Below are 19,096 nucleotides of genomic sequence, written 5' to 3'. Positions count from 1 at the left end.
TTCAATGCATGGCTTAAACATGAGAATAGTTTTAAACATGTGGTAGTAGCATGATTTTGATACTAAATCACCAATTAAGGCTTAAATCAGCGAACAACACCATTCAAACGTCTAGGGTTTAATAACAACAACAATTTCTTGTAAAGATGATATAAAATTTGAAATTCATGGACATAATTCATAAAAATCACTACCAGAAAGTACTCCTATTGCAATGAACCTTTTGACAATGCTTCCAAAAGGGTTGCTATAGAGAATCTATTGCAACACTTTCAAGTGTTGCAAAAAAAAAAAATTATTTTAGTTGAACAATTTTGTGTTATAACCGTTGCTATTGATGGATAATCGTTGCAATTGGGTTACTTTTAGCAACGATTGCATAAACCGTTACCATAAAATTAACTATGACAACACTTAATTGACAAAAAAAAAATGCTATTGCATCGGTTGTATTTTTTCCCTCCCCAAATTTTCTCTATATCCACCAAAAATTAAAATAATATATAAGTATATATAGAAAATTTTCCATTACTGTTAAATGTTTCCCATTCTCAACCACACACCGCCATACTCTCAACCACATGCCACCACCGGTACGCTCCGATGACCACACACGCCACGCCACCAGCTCCGACGACCACACACGGCACGCCACCAGTAGCTTCGACCATACACCACCAGTATCTCCGACCACACACCACCAGTAGCTCCGACCACACACCATCAATTTGATTTTAGTTTTCAATTTGCACTTTAATTTTTGAGCTAATTTACGATTCTTCTTTAATTTGGTGATTTTAAGGTTAATGTATTCTTCTAGTTGATAATTTTGACCTAATTTTATGAGTTTCTATTTTGGGGTTTTTTATTAGCGGATGCTCCTTTATGATTTGAAAATGAGTTGGAAATCAGAAATCCAAGTCAAGGATCTTGAAAAAAAAGGATCGTTGGTATATATAGTTGTTTCGATTGCCTCTTATCATGTATTTACTGTTAGTTTTGATATTGATGATTGTAGAGTAACACCATATTGTTCTTTTTTGGTCCTAATCTTTCTGTAGTATTATCTTTTTTTGTGATGTTTAATGTTTTGGTTCATATTTTCAATAGCTTAGGTTTTAAAATAATTTCATCTAATGTTATCTATTGAAGAAAAAAGATTATTGGTATATATAGTTGTGTCGACATACTTATATCATCGCCATAAAGAGGAACTCTATTTGATTCAGTGGAGGCATTATTTCTTTCTCCCTTATCTTGATGGTGTAACTACTATTAACTTATAGCTGCTGCTGTCAGTCATGCTGCTAATTGCATGTTTAAACTCTGTCCATATTTATTTGTTATTTCAGTGTATCTTTTAGGTACTGGAAGTTGTCTCTTGTGGTATATCATGATAAGTGCACTCATCCTGAAGCTCGCCAAGCATTCATCAAGCTGAACAAAGACTTTAAAGTTTGCAAGATCCAGCTAAAGTGAGTAATTAACTGATACCATCATTTATTTTCCTCACAAATTTTATTATGTGAAGAGAAGCTTCTTTAAGGTCTGGCTTAAAACTCTGTGTTGATTTTCTAGTAGCAAGGGTAAATGCAGATTTTTTTAATTTATTTATTAATTTTGTTTGTTTGTTTGCTATACTGTTAGTTGTCTTGTGCCGGGGGTCTATTGGAAATGTCTCTCTACTTCATCTGAGGTAGTGGTATGGACTGTGTACACTTTACCCTCCCCAAACCCCACTTTGTGGGTATACACAGGGTATTGTTATTGTTGTTGAAGGTGAAAGTCCATTCACGTGAGTTCTGTCCACCTATCAATAAGGTTTGACATGGTAAATTATGTGTTTTCCACTACATAGTTCTGGTTGTTTCTTCTCCATGTATATGGTAACCTTATTGTGGATCAGATGAAGTGGTCAAACAGATTAGTTGGGGCTGCTGATTAATAATTTTTGTATCAAATAATATCTAGCCGATGTTGTGATGTTTATTAGTATATAGGCATTTATTATAGAATAGTGTATATAGTACAATATGTGGATGGCTATTCCCCAATTTAGAGCAGCACATATGTTATATTCTTATTTATTCTAGTTATGGATGTAGCATTCTCCTTATTGATCGAGTATTTAGCTATCTTATGCTACTTTAACATTGATCACTGTCCTAAAGATTTGGTTAGAAGATATTTCTACTTTAAAGATTCCATTACACCTCTTCATATAATTACATGATTAGTTTGGGAGAAAAATGAACTGGTTCTTCCAGCTCACTGCAGATTCCATGTACACTTCTTCAATTTGATGTTGTAATTATGTGTATGGTGAGACTAGCTGCAAATTTGGAGTTGGATATGTGTAGTTATGGTAAGGAGAGTTTGTATCTAAATTCATCTGATTTAATGACCCTGTAAAGCAATTCTTTAAACTCAAACATCAGATTTATCAGGTGCGCATAAGCTAGCCCGGATACCATGATTAGCAAAGAACAAAAAAGGATTCTTCTTTTTCAAATAACAACCGGGTCAATTTGAGATTGCTTATATTGAGGAAGCTAAAAATGTACTTATCTCGTTGGGACAATTTTCTTTTAATTATGTGTAAGGTGATACTTGTTCAACCAAACTTTGTATCGTGCTTCACATTTAAGTTTGTATGTTCTTCAGATCGTTGGAATTCTCGATATTAGTAGGGAAGCCTGGATTCATCGAGAGGACTGGATTAGAAATGGGATTCACATTGGCAGTGGTAGAAAATACAAGGATTCATATTATCTTCAAGCATAAGCAATGTGCTATTTGAATTTATAAGAGGTACAAATCTATGTTTTTCTAATTTATCCATTGGAATATTTATTTTTCAACTACTTTGACAGTTTAACAAAACTCTGTGCAGGTTTTATACAATGCTTTTATTTTTCCTTCAGATAGTGGGAAGGGAAAGGAGAGCCTCAGGAGATTAATCTAGAAATGATGAGGAAAGGATAGGGCTATGATTATTTTCATTTTCATCTTATCAATACATGATTCTTGTCCAGTTGTCCTTGTCTTTAGATTTTTTGTTTTTGTTATTGTTTTTGGGCTGGGCTGCTGGGGGTTGGAGTATATGCTTTCATATTGTTATAATTGTAGAAGAGATTTTGAGAGAGAATTGGGAAGTAAAAAATTTGAGCCAGTTTTGGTCATCAATATTTTGTGTTTTACACTTATATTCAGAATTATTCAAAATAGAAGGGGCCTCTTGGCGTTACTGATTAAGTTACTGCCATGTGGCTAGAGGTTATGAGTTCAAGCCACGGTGACAATCTCTTACAGAAATGCAAGGTAAGGTTGTGTACAATAGACCTTTGTGGTTTGGACCTTCCCTGGACCTCAAGCATACCAATGCATAGTACATTGGACTGCCCTTCTATTCATAATTGTACGAGATAAAAGAACCATTCGAGGAGTATTCATACATAAATACATATAGGCACCACAATCAAATCTATCTACATTATTATTTCAATCAATAAGTAGGCAGTAATTATGTTCCTTATGTACTTAGTGTTTCATCTCCTCTTCTTCTTTTCTTTCTTCTGCTCAGTTGGGTGCTTTTAGGTGCTCTTAGAGGTGGTTTAGACCTTGCTTTTAGGAATGAATTGTGCAGTGAAACATATGAAGGGACAAACATGTCGAGTACCCATCACTGGGTCATACAGTAACCTTTGAAAAATATGCATGCTTTCTATAGATGTTGTGATGTTATTGCTGTTAACATTTCTCTTTTAATTCCTTTGTTGTTCAGCTTTCTACAGACTTACGAGATTTGAGAAGGAGACTGGGCGTGCTAGCTTATCTTGAAGACAAAGGTACCGAAAGCCTCCTCCATCCCTCCGAACTCATTTGGTTAGCGCTTTCATCCATATTATTCCAGAGTATGTGGTAGCACTTGTGTTAATAATTAAACCTTTAATGTGAACCTATTTGAAGTCTCTGAGAATGATACATTACACGCATTGCATTAAAGTTTTATCTGTAACTTCTGTTTGACTGTCTCATAGAACCAACGGCTAAATTACTGCTGGAGAACATGGTATATGTAAGTTTAAATTTCTGTAATTGGGTTCATTACACTCAAACATAGAGAGATGTTGTTTAAAGTTTCTCAAAAGGGAGTGGTTGATCTTGGCTGGCTTAAGTTAATAATTCAAAGTTGGGCTTTGCATTAGCATGATGGCATCTGTTAGATCTTTGTTTTTGTTTTTGTTTGCCTTAATGATTCCATCATGCACTGCCATCATCTTAACATAGTTAAACTGGTGAAGGTTGTAATGAAGGGGTCATGGGGTAAGAATCTCCGAGTCATTTTCATATTTTGATAGTGATGCCACTTCAGTCCAAGTAACTACAGAGGTCACTATAGTAGATGCTATGTAAGATTAACCTAATTGCCCATATAATCTCAGTTATAAACATTATTTCTAGATAGAGATGGCTTTATTTGAACATTTGTTGGTGCTATTGAATTCATTTACAAACTCTCAGCTACTATAGTGTTATTTTACTTTTGGCCAGCACAGTCTTCTCAGCTACTATAGTGTTATTTTACTTTTGGCTAGCACAGTCTTCTTTTATTATTTTTAGTACGATCGTATCATTTCATTTGATATATTTTGGCATGTTAATGAACCTCTCCCTTACTTTAAAATAGATGATGTTTGGAACCAGACTTGGCAAGATAGATCTTGAACCAAGTAAAATACAAATGAATTTCACATGGAACGTGTTATTGTTAAGAGTGACCGAAAGATAATAGAGCAAATAATGATCTTTCATCCCGTCGCTGACTCACTTCTCCCCATTGTTATTGCAGTAGTTATCTGAAAATTATTGCAATAGATATCTGGGATTTGACGATGTTGATTGGGATTGGTTTTTGACTGGAATGTTCTTAGGAAACTAGAAAAGAATCCTTAAAATGTACATGACAAGCTATCCATTAGCACTAACTAGGTGAGTGACGTTCATGCATCTTCTCTTGAGTAATTCAGTTAGTAAACATCAGTAGAATGCAAAAATTGTTACCAGCGTAATTTAAAGCAAGTGCAAGGTAGGTAACATTCTTCTCTGCTGAATTTTTATTCCTTTGTGCCAACTCGAATTGAATACATGGACTTAGCTGAAAAGGTGACAAAGTTTATTCCTTTGCGCCAACTCGAATTGATTTCAGTGTATATTCTCAATCCGAAACTGTTTTTGGGGTTGGTTATATGGATCATCCCATTTGGACTCCAGTGCTCAATAATTTGTGTATTTACGATAACATCAACAATGTGTTTGGATGGTTGTTACCTATCTTGGAAAATCAGTTCGGATTTATGCCCGGCCGCTCGACGACGGAGGCAATCCACCTGGTACGGAGGTTGGTGGAGCAGTATAGGGAGAGGAAGAAGGATCTGCACATGGTGTTCATCGACCTGGAAAAGGCGTACGACAAAGTCCCCAGGGAAGTACTTTGGAGATGCCTGGAGGTGAGTGGAGTACCGCAGGCATATATCAGAGTAATTAAGGATATGTATGAGGGAGCGAAAACCCAGGTGAGGACGGCGGGAGGAGACTCAGAGCATTTCACTGTCCTGACAGGATTGCATCAGGGATCTACTCTTAGTCCCTTTTTGTTTGCGTTAGTAATGGATGTGTTGACGCGGCGTATCCAAGGGGAGGTGCCGTGGTGTATGCTTTTTGCAGACGATGTAGTCCTGATAGATGAGACTCGAGGGGGGGTGAATGACAAATTAGAGTTGTGGAGGCAAACTCTGGAGTCTAAAGGGTTCAGGGTGAGCAGAACCAAGACAGAGTATGTGGAATGTAAGTTTAATGACGTGAGGCGGGAGAATGAGGTAGTAGTGAGGCTAGAAGCACAGGAGGTAGGGAAGAGGGATAAGTTCAAGTATCTCGGGTCCGTGATCCAGAGTAACGGTGAGATTGACGAGGATGTCTCGCACCGTATTGGGGCGGGATGGATGAAGTGGAAACTCGCATCGGGGGTGCTGTGTGATAAGAAGGTGCCGCCCAAGCTTAAAGGCAAATTCTATAGGGTGGTAGTCCGTCCGGCCTTGCTGTATGGAGCGGAGTGTTGGCCAGTTAAGAACTCCCACATCCAAAGAATGAAGGTGGCAGAAATGCGGATGTTGCGCTGGATGTGTGGACTGACCCGAGGGGATAGAGTTCGGAATGAGACTATCCGGGAGAAGGTTGGTGTGACTTCAGTGGAGTGTAAGATGCGGGAAGCACGATTGAGATGGTTCGGACACGTGAAGAGGAGGGGCACGGATGCCCCGGTCCGTAGGTGTGAGAGGCTAGCGTTGGATGGTTTTAGACGGGGTAGGGGTAGACCGAAGAAGTACTGGGGTGAGGTGATTAGGCGGGACATGGAACAGTTACAGCTCACCGAGGACATGACCCTAGATAGGAAGGTATGGAAGATGCGAATTACGGCAGAGGATTAGGGCCAGTTCGGGTCGCTAGTGTAGGGAATAAATTGGTGGGGGTGTATTCCTGTTATGATTCCGTATTCAATGTTCCGTGTTCCGTGTTCCATGTTTATTACGAATATGTGTGCTTTCCTTTGCTGTATATTCCTGCATTCCTGCTTTACTCTGTTTTATATTCCTTATGGGTGCCGTATCTATGTTATGTCATCTGCTTCTGTGCTGTACTATGTGTTGTGTGATATCTCGTGACTTGAGCCGGGGGTCTTTCGGAAACAGCCTTTCTACTTCATCAGAGGTAGAGGTATGGACTGCGTACATCTTACCCCCCCCAGACCCCACTAAGTGGGAATACACTGGGTTTGTTGTTGTTGTTGTTGTTGTTGTGTTGTTAGTTTAGATACATTGTTTATTTTGATTTTTACTTAAATTTTATTACTATATAGTATAGTTAAAATTCTTTGTTGGGTAATGACAGAAAGTCCCATTTTATGTAACGACCAATTTGGTGTGGTTGTGTCATTACCTAATTTTTTTCGTATTGTATCTTTACTTATTATCTAATAATCCTCTTTATCCTTTGCCATACCTTTTTATAGTAGCCCTACGCCATCTCCTACTTTTCTTGTTGGTTTACCTTTCAAATTGTTGATGTGTAAGATTACATAACGACGGACAGTGATACAATCTATCCAAAAGTTGTATTCATTAAAGAAAATACAGTACGATATAATAGAATAGAAATGTAATGCAATACAATGCATTGTGAAACAATATATCAAAACCATCCAAACAAAGTGTAAAGAGTTCTCTAGAAGTAGAAATTCTCTATATGACATCTCTGCTAATAGAATATGACTTGTAATCATTGCAGTTTGCTGAATATTAGAATGATGATAATTTTAAGTTATGATGCTAATGTTTAGCTTTAACAGTCTCTACAAGCTTTAAAGAAGACATCTCAGGAAGATCCAACTGCTTGTTTGCGAGCAGGTGCACTTATGATTGTGCTTTCGTATCTTGATTTCTTTTCCACTGGTGTTCAGGTAGAGAAGCTGATAAATTATTATTCCATTAGTAGGGTGAGTATCATTCTGATCTTTTTCCTTTCTTCCGTAGAGAGTAGCACTGGCAACTGCTACTAATATGTGCAAGAAGCTGCCTTTGGATGTTGCTGACTTTGTGATGGAAGCTGTTCCACTGTTGACTAATCTCCTCCAGTATCATGATGCACAGGTGAGATCATCATCACGTGATAACAAAATCAGGGATAATATGTCTTATTTTTAGCATGATGAACTTATTTTCATCTGTTTTTACTCTTCAATCTGGTTAAGTCTTCTATCTTGGATATGTAATCTATTGCTGAATGATGTAGGGCATACATGATACATGTCAATTTTGTGTATGTATTTGACTGGAAAAGGCCCATGTTGTGTTAATCTCAAGGTTTTGTTTCATGGTTCATTGAGTTCTTGTTGAATTTATAAGAATCATACCAGTGGAAGAAATTTGAATATCTTGATGCAGTATTAGATTATAGCAGCAAATCTGTACTGAAAGCTCTGGTGTATGCAATTCAAGAAGAAGTCACCTGGAGAGTCCCTAACTTGGGAAGACCTTGGCAAGATCAAGTACACCTGGAGAGTGGCAATGGAGACACTCAGAATTTTCCCTCCGATTTTCGGAGGCGTCAGGCAGACTGTAAAAGGCACCAAGTATGAACGCTACCTCATTCCGAAAGGATGGAAAGTAAGATCAACAACCCCATTTTTAAAATCTTCTATTCTTCAACCTGTCAATTTTGGTAGTACTCTGTTGTTTTCTGATTGTCAGTAGTCCACATTTAACCACTGCTTAAACATGCTAAAACAAATGCTTAATGTCATGGAGAGAACAAATGCTTAATATCTTGATATCCAGTTCCACTTCCTCATGAGTTTTCTTTCTTCAGGTTCTATGTGAGAGACATTTTTGTAGAATCAACTAATCTGTTAGTGGATTTGGAGAGATTGCCAAATCCTTAGCAAAAGGCTTGGGTGATCATAGAAGTTAGATACTTTATAGGGCAAATGTCACAAGTATCATTTTGGACAATGGCAAAGCTATGAGTCTTCTGTCGTAGGACGTGTTTGAAACTTTTGTTGAGAGTGATTATTCCAATTATAAGATGCGAAAGCTGTAGTCTGAAGTTTGCTTTGGAATGTTTTAGCTGACACTATCTAGACATACTAGGACTCGTGTTTCACTCATTAATAACACTGGTCATATCTTCTTTCTATTGTTTGTCCATCAAAAACACTTACATATGTGATATTATATATATATATATATATATATATATATATATATATATATATATATTATGTTATAATTTATTATGTATGTAAATAAAAATTTACATTAATACGAGTGATGCTATAGTTGTAATAGGTAGTCAAAAAGTATTGCAACAGAATAAGAAAAGCGTCGCAATAGATGCTATTGCAACGGTTAGTAACTGTTGTAATATATGAAAATAGGCATCCCAATAAGTAATGAAATAGTTGTAATAGGTACTCAAAAAGCGTTGCAACAGAATAACAAAAGCGTTGGAATATGTGCTATTGCAATGGTTTAATGTCGTTGCAATAGACTTTAATGCAATGGTTGCTAACCGTTGTAATAGATGAAAATAGGTATCTCAATAAGTTAAAAAATAATCGTCGCCATAGCTTGACCTATTGCATCGATTTCAGACAACTGTTGCATAAACTGTTGCCATAGTTCTATTGCAACGCCCATATATAGGATGCTTGCTGAAGTGTTAAGGCAGAACTATGGCAACGGTTTTGTTGTCTATTACAACGGTTTTGCAACCGTCACCATAGAGGTAACTTTGAGTAGTGTAATATGTAAAGGATCATACTTTTAAACTTGAAATTGGGTTTTTGGACTGCATGGGTGAAAGAGGCCCACGGATGAACATCTAACATACCTTAGAACTTTAAATCTTGAAAGAGAATTGACTTTTCTAGAACGTTCTTGGATTGGGAATCTTAAATTCTTAAAATTCTTGAAGAAGGGCTTGAATCTTGTTCTTGGGGAATGATCTTGAAAGGAAACCCTAATCTTGATGTTGAGAGTGAATGAGGAGTTTTTGGCATCTAAAACTGATAAGTGATGGCTATAACGCATAATGATGCTTTAAATCATGGGAGGGATAGGGTTTGAGGTGAGGAAAAGACCAACATACCCTTCCGAAGTTAAATAAGAATTGCTGAAATTTTTAGTTGATGACTTGAGTTGATAACTTATCAACTAGTTGATAACTTATCATCTTAAGTCGTCAAATCATTGTTGGATTTGGGCCCTTGCTGGTCATAGGTAACTTGGGTTAATAAGTTGTCACTTAGGAGATGGCTTATCACCTCGAGTCGTCATTTTGTGGCTGAAATTATCACATACTGATTATGGGTGAGGACTTGGGCTGATAAGTCGTCACTTGGTTGATGGCGTATCAACTCAGGTAGTCACTTGGAAGCTGAAGTTGATGGTTTTCTGGTTGTGCTGACGACTTGGACTGATAAGTCGTCACTTAGCTGATGTCTTATCAACTCAGGTCGTCACTCTGTTGACAGACGGAGAGGCTAAAGTAAAATGAGTATAACTTTCCACTCCGGTATCGGATTAATGTGAAATCAAATGCTTTGGAAAGAATATTCAAAGATATTTCTTTTGGTATATAGTAGGCCACGTAACTCATTATGTACAAGGAGTAATGGTTGTTGAAATTTGACCCAAGCTGAAATGTCCATTAAAACTTAACCAACGGAAGCGTTCTTAACTCGTCTTTGAGTTAGGAGATTTTTATGATCCCGATTGATATAAAAGGAAATTTTCACACTATATAATCGATCATCACACATAAATAGACATAGAATTATTGGGTTCAGGTCTGTATAATTAGGAACAACGGTTTGAATCCTAGCCCAAAAACGTGGGGTGTTATCAAACTTACTCATAAACTACCAAAGTACTTTAATTTATTTTGCATGAGCCTGAAGCATGGTTCTAATGTTGATTTTGATTTTCGGGGTATTACACTAAAGTCATTATTTTGTATCAATTTTGAGCAAATTTACAATGAAAAAAATTATGGGAAGCTAATTGAATTCAGATTTTTGAATATTTTATACAAAATTTGTGGAATGAGAAAGGTAAATTGGAGTATCAAAAAAGGTAAATGAATGGAGGTTTAAGAGTTTGAATGGAAAGAAAATTGTGAATGAAAAGGAAAGAAAGAAGAGAAACGACATGCTCGATGTCAGCCATCTTAAAGAAGATTTGATGGTGAAGTTCTTTGTGTGCAATTCTTTCTAGAAAGACCCAAAAAGACAAATTTTCAAAATCACAGTAAACTAAACCTTTTTTGCACCAATTTTTTGGGTACAGTATAGTAAAAATGAGCATTTGATAGGTGAATTTTGAAGTCGCGGTGAGAAATTGGAAGAATTTTGCGGTAGAGAGAATGAGAGAAAAGGGGGAAGAAGAAGATGATGAAATAGTACATGACTTATACTGAGAGTGACTATTTACCGAGTATTTAATTGTGAGTGCTATGTTTATGATATTATTTTAGTTTTAGGTGTCATTTTTGTTCTTTCCCCTTTTCGTTTTTTCCAGAAGCAGTAGCTAAGCTGTTTAACTAAAGTTGGAGTCTGAAACCTAAAGGTCAAGTTTTTTAATTAAAAATTTTAAAGGGGCATGTCAAAATGGAAAAATATTAAAATGGTCCATTAAAAATTAATGCTATTTGATTACATGCTAAAGTGTAAGGTAAAATCTCGATTTTACTTTACAAAGTAAATAGAGCCACTTATCTTATCCTTTGACTGAAAAAGTTGGTTGAGTTGGGAATTTAATGACATTGATGTACTCCCACTGTCCATCTTATTTTATTCACTTTTCTATTTTGAATGTCGAACAATACTTGTCCAATTTATGAAATCAATGGATAATTTATTCATTTTTACCTATTTTATCCTTGGTATTAAATACAATAAATCACTTATTGCATTTCAAAGAAAAAAATTTATTAAATTCGAATGGTGATCTAGTAAAATTATTCATCTATTTAATGTTTCTGAATGCATATGTCAAGTCAAAAGTGAACAAGTATTTATGAAATCAATGCATAATTTATTCATTTTTACCTATTCTACCCTTGGTATTAAATACAATACATCACTCATTACATTTTTCAAAACAAAAAAATTATTGTATTCAAATGGTGATACAGTAAAATCACGCATCTATTTATTATTTCTTAAGGTATATGTCAAGTCAAAAGTGAACAAGTATTTATGGACAGAGGGGGTATTAGTGGAGAATTTATTTCAATTGTCGTGCAGGGTAGGAAGACTGTTTTGCCTTACAAGATAAAATTTGTTCCTTACCTTATTAATTTTCTTTTATAAATCACCCATTTCATTCATTTCTTATTCATATTATTTTTTTGCTTACCCGTTTCATTCTCTTCATTCACATTACTGAACAATTACCTGAAACCATAATTATACGTAATCTTAGCCAGATGTTAAATAGAATGTATCATACTACACTAGTTTTCATTTTTGTTATCTCAATGTTTCACCCCAAATGATATACCATTGACACAAGGTGTTTGTTCTTATTTTTGTTCAAAGTCTATTTCATAAAAAAAATTATACTTGAAGGTATATTTTAATCCCCCTTTTATATAATTATTTTAATACCTAGCAAATAAGTATGTAGTATTAATGTCGTTGTTATCATACCAGCTTGTTAAGCCCAAACCTACGTTGAAGTCATTGTTGTCTCTCTATTTTTTTGGATTTGTTGTTTGCACAGCAAAGGTGTTAAATTTGGCCATGCATGTGTAAACAACTCTCTTTTTAGGCTTCGGACTCCCATATCAAAATTATTCACAAGTTCGGGTGAGTTTTGATAATGTATGTCAAACCCACCATCAAATTATTGTTCCATTGCCATTCTTGAAGAATCAATATTTAAATGCGAAGAATTTTGACTTATTCGAAGATCAAACTCACTATCCGTGGGTTCTTCAAAAAATAGAAAAATGTTTCACACACTCATACATGCCAAGTATTTGTAGATTAAGACGATTACCAAAAATTTCAATGATACAAAAAAATAAAAATAAAGAATAATCATTCCAAACAAGAGTTTCACCAAATATTGCTTGTCCATTGGACGTAAAATAATTTGGATATCGACTAGAAATAACCACATCATCTTCAGGATTAGTAATATTCATTTTACTCGTAAACAACCTTTTCAAATGATCATATTTGAGAGATAAAGGAAACAATTGAATCACTATAGGACGCCGACTATATCGCATCGAATCCCCATCATGTAAAACTTTACCACCCCAACGTAAATTTACTCTTACCTTATTATCATCCATTTTAAAGTAAGAAATGAATAAGGTTCAACAAATATTTTGAGTTATGAACTTTGACAATTTTTTTTGAATTGATGCAAATGATAGAAACTTACACTCACACTCTTTATATAGCACCGTGAATTTTGAAGTTATTAGAAGGAAAACATGAAATCCTACCGTACAACGTGAATATGAAATCCTACCTTACAAGGTGAGAGTCCATACTCGACTTACAATCAACTAGCAAAAGAGAATTTATTCCCTCCCTGGTCAGCGGTAAGTCCCATCTTGCAAACACTCCTTCTCTAGGGGAATTTATTCCCTACCTTTTTAGTCAAAGGATAAGGTAAGTGACTCTATTTATCGTATGAAGTAAAATGATGGTTTTATACACTTTTTGGTCAATCTTATGCCAATAGATAAGGTAAGAGACTCCATTTACCTTGGAAGGTAAAATCATGATTTTACCTCCGTGAACTTTTTAAAGGACAAGGTAAACACCTATATTTACCTTATCCGTTTTGATATTTTTCCATTTTCATGTGCCCCTTTGAAATTTCTAACTAAAAAATTTGCATTTTAGGCTCGGGACTCACTAAAGTTGTATATGTAAGAAAATGATGGAACGAATTTCTTCTTTGCTTTTAACTATTTTTGTCCTCTATTTTCCCTTCTATAAGACGGTGTCATCTTGTCCTTGTCAATAGGTTTATTAACAAGAAAAAGAGAAGAATATAAAATATGTTTTTTTTGTTTTGTTTTAATTTTTAGATATATTTTTTGTTAATTTGTTTCTTCCCGGCCATTTCTTCTTTAGATGTATTTTTGTTAACTTGTTTCTTCTCTTCTTTTTCTTTGAAGAAACATGTAAACCAAATCATAATGATTAACTAGAGTTAGCTCAACTGTGATTTCCTTTTTTTTTTTGACTGGTAGTCTTTTTTTTATTTTTCTTATTTTTATTTTTGTTTTTGTTTTGTATGTGTGTTACTTCTTTAATATGTATGTTAGGAATTAGACAAGGGCATTATAATAATGACTTTGGATGACTTTGTTTGTCTATTTTAGGTAGTGTTTTGCAAATAGAAATTTTGTTACAAGTCTTTCGGTTCATATTTTGCTTATTTCATGACCGGGTTGTGGAATAGAACAACTACTTCATAGCTGGAACAACTCACAAGAGGAACAAGAAGAAGATCAAAGTGTTTATTGATGTGATAGTGAGAATTGGAAGTTACAGTTACTCCTTAGCTAACTTAGTGTTTATTTATAGAGTTTGTACAAAGTATCTAGAAGCATCTAGAAGCTTCTTAACTTGTAGTGTCCTACCTGGCAAGTTGTTATAACTAACTAACTACTACACTATTGGATAAGCAATAAAACAATAACCATAGTCTATTATCGGCTGCTTCCACTTCATCCATATGCGTTGGTAATCTTTAACACTCCCCCTCAAGCTGAAGGGTGCAAAATGTTGAGCACACCAAGCTTGCTAAGAAGATATAAATTTTTCTCATGACTTAAGCTCTTGGTCAATATATCTGCCACTTGATGTTGTCTGGGCACATAGACTGTCTTCACTAATCCATCCTTGATCTTGTCCCTACTAAAATGACAATCAATCTCTATGTGTTTGGTTCTTTCATGGAACATAGGATTAGCTACCAATTGAATAGCTGATTTGCTATCACTCAATACTATGATAGGCTTGTGAATAAGGACACCTAGTTCTGAGAATAATCCTTCCAACTAAGTTATCTTGGCCACTGCTGAAGCCATGCTTCTATATTTAGCCTCAGTTGAACTTTTAGAAACTGTGTGTTGCTTCTTAGATTTCCATGATACCAGTAAACCTCCAAACTGTATCACATACCCAGTGATAGACCTTCTAGTGTTAGGGCATGCAGCCCAATCAGAATTACACCAACAGGTAGATCTGCATTTTCGTGTGACTTCATCCAAATACCTTGCCCTACTGACCCTTTTAGATATCTAACAACACTGTATGAAGCCTCTAAGTAAGATCTCTTAGGTTGTTGCATAAACTGACTCAAAGTATGGACTGCATAGTAAATATTAAGTCTTGTGATTATGGAAAACATAAGTTTTCCAATCAGTCTCTAAGAAAGAGATGCATCTCTTAGAACCATATCATTAGTTATTCTAGCAGATTCATCAACCTTCACAGAAGTCAGTTTAATGTTGGATTCTAATGGTGTGGGTGCAGGTTTTGCACCTGCAAGGCCAATCTTTAAAATCAACTCAAGCAAGTACTTCCTTTAATTCATAATAATCCCCTACTTTGATCTTAGCATTTCAATACCTAAGAAATATTTAATCTCACCTAAGTCTTTCAGCTTAAACTGTTGATGCAGTGTTGTCTTAGCTTCTTTGATCATAATTTCATTGTCACAAGTTATAATCAAATCATCCACATAGATTAGAATGACCACTATTTCTCTTGCTTTTTTTAAGGTGAGTAAAGAATAGTCATATGTGCTTTAAGTGAAACCATCCTTCAACAAGGATGAAGTGAGTTTGATATTCCATTGCCTTGATGCTTGTTTAAGCCCATATAATGATTTCAGTAACCTGCAAACATTATGCTATCCTTTCTGCTGAAAACCTTCAGGTAGTTGCATGTATACTTCCTCATCTAGGTCACACTGTAAGACCCCGCAAAATCCTAAGCTAAAATTCAGTCTTTAAAGCTTGTTAAGGGGTCCCAGACTTAGAAAATTTTAGCTAAGTATTCATACTTAGAGTATTTTTAGCCCACATAAGTAGAAAATCTTATTTCGCGACCTTTACGACCATTAAATGTCGATATTTAAGTTAATTCATGATCATGAATGTCATTAGGCATTCTCGAAAAAGTTTTAAATTTTTTGAACTTCGTTTGAAACGCCTTTGGAAGCCCAAACCAGTGAATCAATGCGATCTCGATGCGCCGCAACGTCTGTTGCATTGATAAATGTTTTCTCCAACTCCCAGTGTCAAATTTCAGTGAACCGACGTGGACTCAGCGCGGTGCGTTGGCCATCGCGTTAATGTCAACAACGCAATGCGGCGGTCTGCGCGTTGATAGGCACGTTTTTAGTCATTAAAAAGGCTACGTCCTTGAGGGTAATTGGGTCTTTTCCCCACCCTTATTCTGCCCTAAAACACGAGATTCAGCCCTCATTAAGAAAAATATACTCACTTTCTCTCAAAATTTCTCAAGAACAAAACCCTAGGGGGGTCAATTTCAATTCAAAAACTCAAGAACCTACCACTAATCTTTCAGATTTCAGGCATTAAGATATGTGAAGTGGTCATCCAAGGGTTCCTTCCACCCTTAGAGTCCAAGAAACTCTTTTAAACTTCAAGTAGATTGATTTCATGATTCTCATGATTTGCAATTAAAGTGTATTCATGATTATTACTTTAATTGGGTTTCTATTTCATGATTTATTACAAGATTCCTATAGAATAAATTGATATGTGTGTATTACTATGTGAATTCATGTCAAAACCCTTGAAATTGTGAAATTGGAGTTGGATTATGATGCATACATGTTGTTCTAGTGTCATATGCATAAATTATGATCTCCAAGTTTTTGATGAATTGTTCATGTGAGTTGAATAGTGAAATTATATCATATTAGCATGTATACAAGTTCATGTTATGCAAGTGTTTGCTTAAATGCCCAAATGAATGAATGATGACCAGTAGTTAATTATAATGTTTCAAGATTATGCCATGTCTTATAATTTATGCTATCAAGTCCTGGGGGTATTTAATACCCAATAATTTAGCTGATTACCTAGAGCCATGGTAAGTCATATAGTAGTATCAGTCATGTCACGATTAGTAGAATTCAGTCAGTTACAGAACTCAAGAAAACTCAGTAATCTCAGTATCAGTCCAGTCTAGTTCAGTATAATAAGTTCAGTTCAGTTATACAATACGATCAGTAACAGTTCAGTCCAGCCTAGTATAGTTTGGAATTCAGTTCAGTGTCTATTTAGTTGGGAGTAGGATTCAGTACCGAGTGAACCCAAGGATGGAGACTCACCTGCCAGTAGAGGGTGTGATCCTTAGAAGTAGTCCTTGTGTTCCAGAACTACAAAGCCAGCGTAGGTTGAGACATCAACCTACCAGATGAGGGTTGATGAGGTGATCTACCTGCCAGTTGAAGGTACCACCATTCTCATTTAGAGCACCTGCCAGATGAAGGTGACTCAACACTTGTCCTTAACCATGGCACAGTATTGACACCCGTCCAACTGGATTACAGGTTGGACCCCAAATCAGTTAGAGAAGGGGTATGTCGGTTAGATGATTACTTCCTATAGTCTCAGTTTCAGATTCAGTCTCAGTATAGAACTCAGTTCAGTTTTACGAAAATTAGGACTGTCAGACACAATCACTCAGCTCAGTACAGAACTCTGTCAGATATAGTCACTCAGTTATCAGTAATACAGTATCAGTAGACTCAGGTATTAGTTAACCAGTATTCAGCCTCAGTATCCAGTGTTGTCACGATCTCAGTTACAGTTTATGTATTCATGCATGTACTTTCATCCAGTTATACTCATGTCATCCAGTCAATATTATTTATGCATATGAACCCATGCACTACAGCCTACCTCACTTAGCATACCAGTACATTCAAAGTACTGACGCACACTTTTCTCTTGCGCTATGATGTATTATATCATAGGCTCAGATGCACGGGCTCCTGGTCACTCTTAGCAGCCCAAATTATCAGCAGCAGACTTAGACTTAGTGGTGAGTCCTCATAGTTCAAGGACAGATTCATTATTTCAGTACTCAGTTTATTTTAGTAGTCGGAGTTAGTTGGGGACTTGTCCCATTTACTCCATGTTCAGAAAGTAGAGGCTTTTCAGACTGGAGTATTTCAGACAGATGTTCATTTTTGGTATTGATATATTGTACTCAGTATTTATTTAGGGTACTTGAACCTTATGGCTATTTTTCGCCTAATTTTTGCATAATTACAATATTATTATTCAGTTATTGCAGCAGGTACCAGTCATGGGTTAACTTGTGATCCTTCGAGATTATGAGTATCGTGTAGCGTTCGGGGTACAGACTTGGGGCGTTACAGTCACCTTGCAAGAAAGCATTATGCATATCCATTTGGTACAGAAACCATCCCTTTGACACTTCTAGAGGAACAACACACCTGCTTGTTACCATTTTGGCAACAAGTGAAAAAGTATCATGATAGTCCAACCCCTCTAGTTGGCTATAGCCTTTGGCTACTAGTCTAGCCTTGAATCTTTTAACATCTCCATTTTCCTTGTACTTGATTTTATATACCCATTTTGAACCTATAACATTCTTACCTGGTGGTAGTCGACCACTTTTTATGTATTATTGTCTTTAAGAGTTTGTATTTCAACCTTCATGGCTTGAGTCCATCTTTCATCTCCAGCCACTTTAATAAAGTTTTGTGGTTCCACCAGAGCATAAAAGCTATCAACATAGCATTGATATACAAGTGAAGTATTATCATAAGATAGATAATGAGCAATGGGGTATCTAGTTCCCTTCTGTCTTCCTTTTGTAGTATAGTCCTTCAACCAAATAGACTCTTTAATTACTCTTAGAGTTCTTTTAGGTAGAGGTTGTATATCTCTTATCTTTGTAGTAACTGGTACATCATTGTTTGACTCTTGATGTGGTAGAACTTTATCCAAGTGTTCAGGTTCTTAACTATATTGTAGTGATCTATCTGTGTCTGCAGAAGAAATGATTATATGATCTTCAATCTTATCAGACTTTATCTCACTGTGGTAGTCATGCAGTTATAGAAAGCCAGTTGAATCATCTTTATCTTGCCTGTTGGCAAATGGAAACATATGCTCTTGGAATGTAACGTCTCTTCTAACAAACAATCTATTGATATCTAAATCCAACAACAAATATCCTTTCTGTGAAGTAGATTATCCCATCATCACTGCTAGTTTAGCTCTTTCTGCAAACTTATCACCTTTAGGTAATAGTGAAGCATAGCACAAACAACCTACTACCTTTAAATGCACCAGTGAAAAGGTTTTGGAAAATAACAACTCATAAGGGCTTTTGTTATCAATTGATGATGATGGTAACCTATTCATCAAATATACTGCAGTTTGAACCAAAACTCTCCAAAACTTGATTTTAGGAAAGCACATGATTTTGGGA

At 35.8% G+C, this 19,096-nt stretch overlaps 1 protein-coding gene across 24 annotated transcripts; it reads left to right on the top strand.

Moving 5' to 3' along the window:
- Positions 1-432: 432 nt before the first annotated feature.
- Positions 433-17,921, top strand: LOC107842737 (taxadiene 5-alpha hydroxylase). Of its 24 annotated transcripts, none has more exons than XM_047396902.1 (8): positions 442-950; positions 1,353-1,475; positions 2,665-2,811; positions 3,785-3,885; positions 7,406-7,516; positions 7,590-7,706; positions 8,055-8,222; positions 17,607-17,889. In XM_047396902.1, exons 5-8 carry the CDS (start codon positions 7,472-7,474, stop codon positions 17,664-17,666), a joined length of 390 nt encoding a protein of 129 aa, XP_047252858.1. In that variant the 5' UTR covers positions 442-950; positions 1,353-1,475; positions 2,665-2,811; positions 3,785-3,885; positions 7,406-7,471; the 3' UTR covers positions 17,667-17,889. The 24 variants fall into 24 exon arrangements, 10 of the variants coding, with proteins under 10 accessions (XP_016542198.1, XP_016542197.1, XP_047252858.1 ...); XM_047396900.1 differs by having other exon boundaries at positions 444-950; positions 3,785-3,848; positions 17,607-17,878; XR_001666062.2 differs by lacking the exon at positions 17,607-17,889 and adding exons at positions 7,849-7,919; positions 8,425-8,749 and having other exon boundaries at positions 448-1,475; positions 3,785-3,848; positions 8,001-8,222.
- The last annotated feature ends 1,175 nt before the right edge of the window (positions 17,922-19,096 follow it).

Source organism: Capsicum annuum, chromosome 9 (assembly GCF_002878395.1).
Source record: "Capsicum annuum cultivar UCD-10X-F1 chromosome 9, UCD10Xv1.1, whole genome shotgun sequence".
Lineage (NCBI taxonomy): Eukaryota > Viridiplantae > Streptophyta > Magnoliopsida > Solanales > Solanaceae > Capsicum > Capsicum annuum.
This window is presented reverse-complemented; position numbering and strand designations above follow the sequence as displayed.

Bases quoted from the DNA above. Each gene is read 5' to 3' on its own strand.
- LOC107842737 (XM_016686705.2), top strand. From the start codon at position 7,472: ATGATTGTGCTTTCGTATCTTGATTTCTTTTCCACTGGTGTTCAG. The intron at 7,517-7,589 runs GTAGAGAAGCTG...TTTCTTCCGTAG, and splicing joins TCTTTTCCACTGGTGTTCAG to AGAGTAGCACTGGCAACTGC. The intron at 7,707-8,054 runs GTGAGATCATCA...ATGCAATTCAAG, and splicing joins TCCAGTATCATGATGCACAG to AAGAAGTCACCTGGAGAGTC.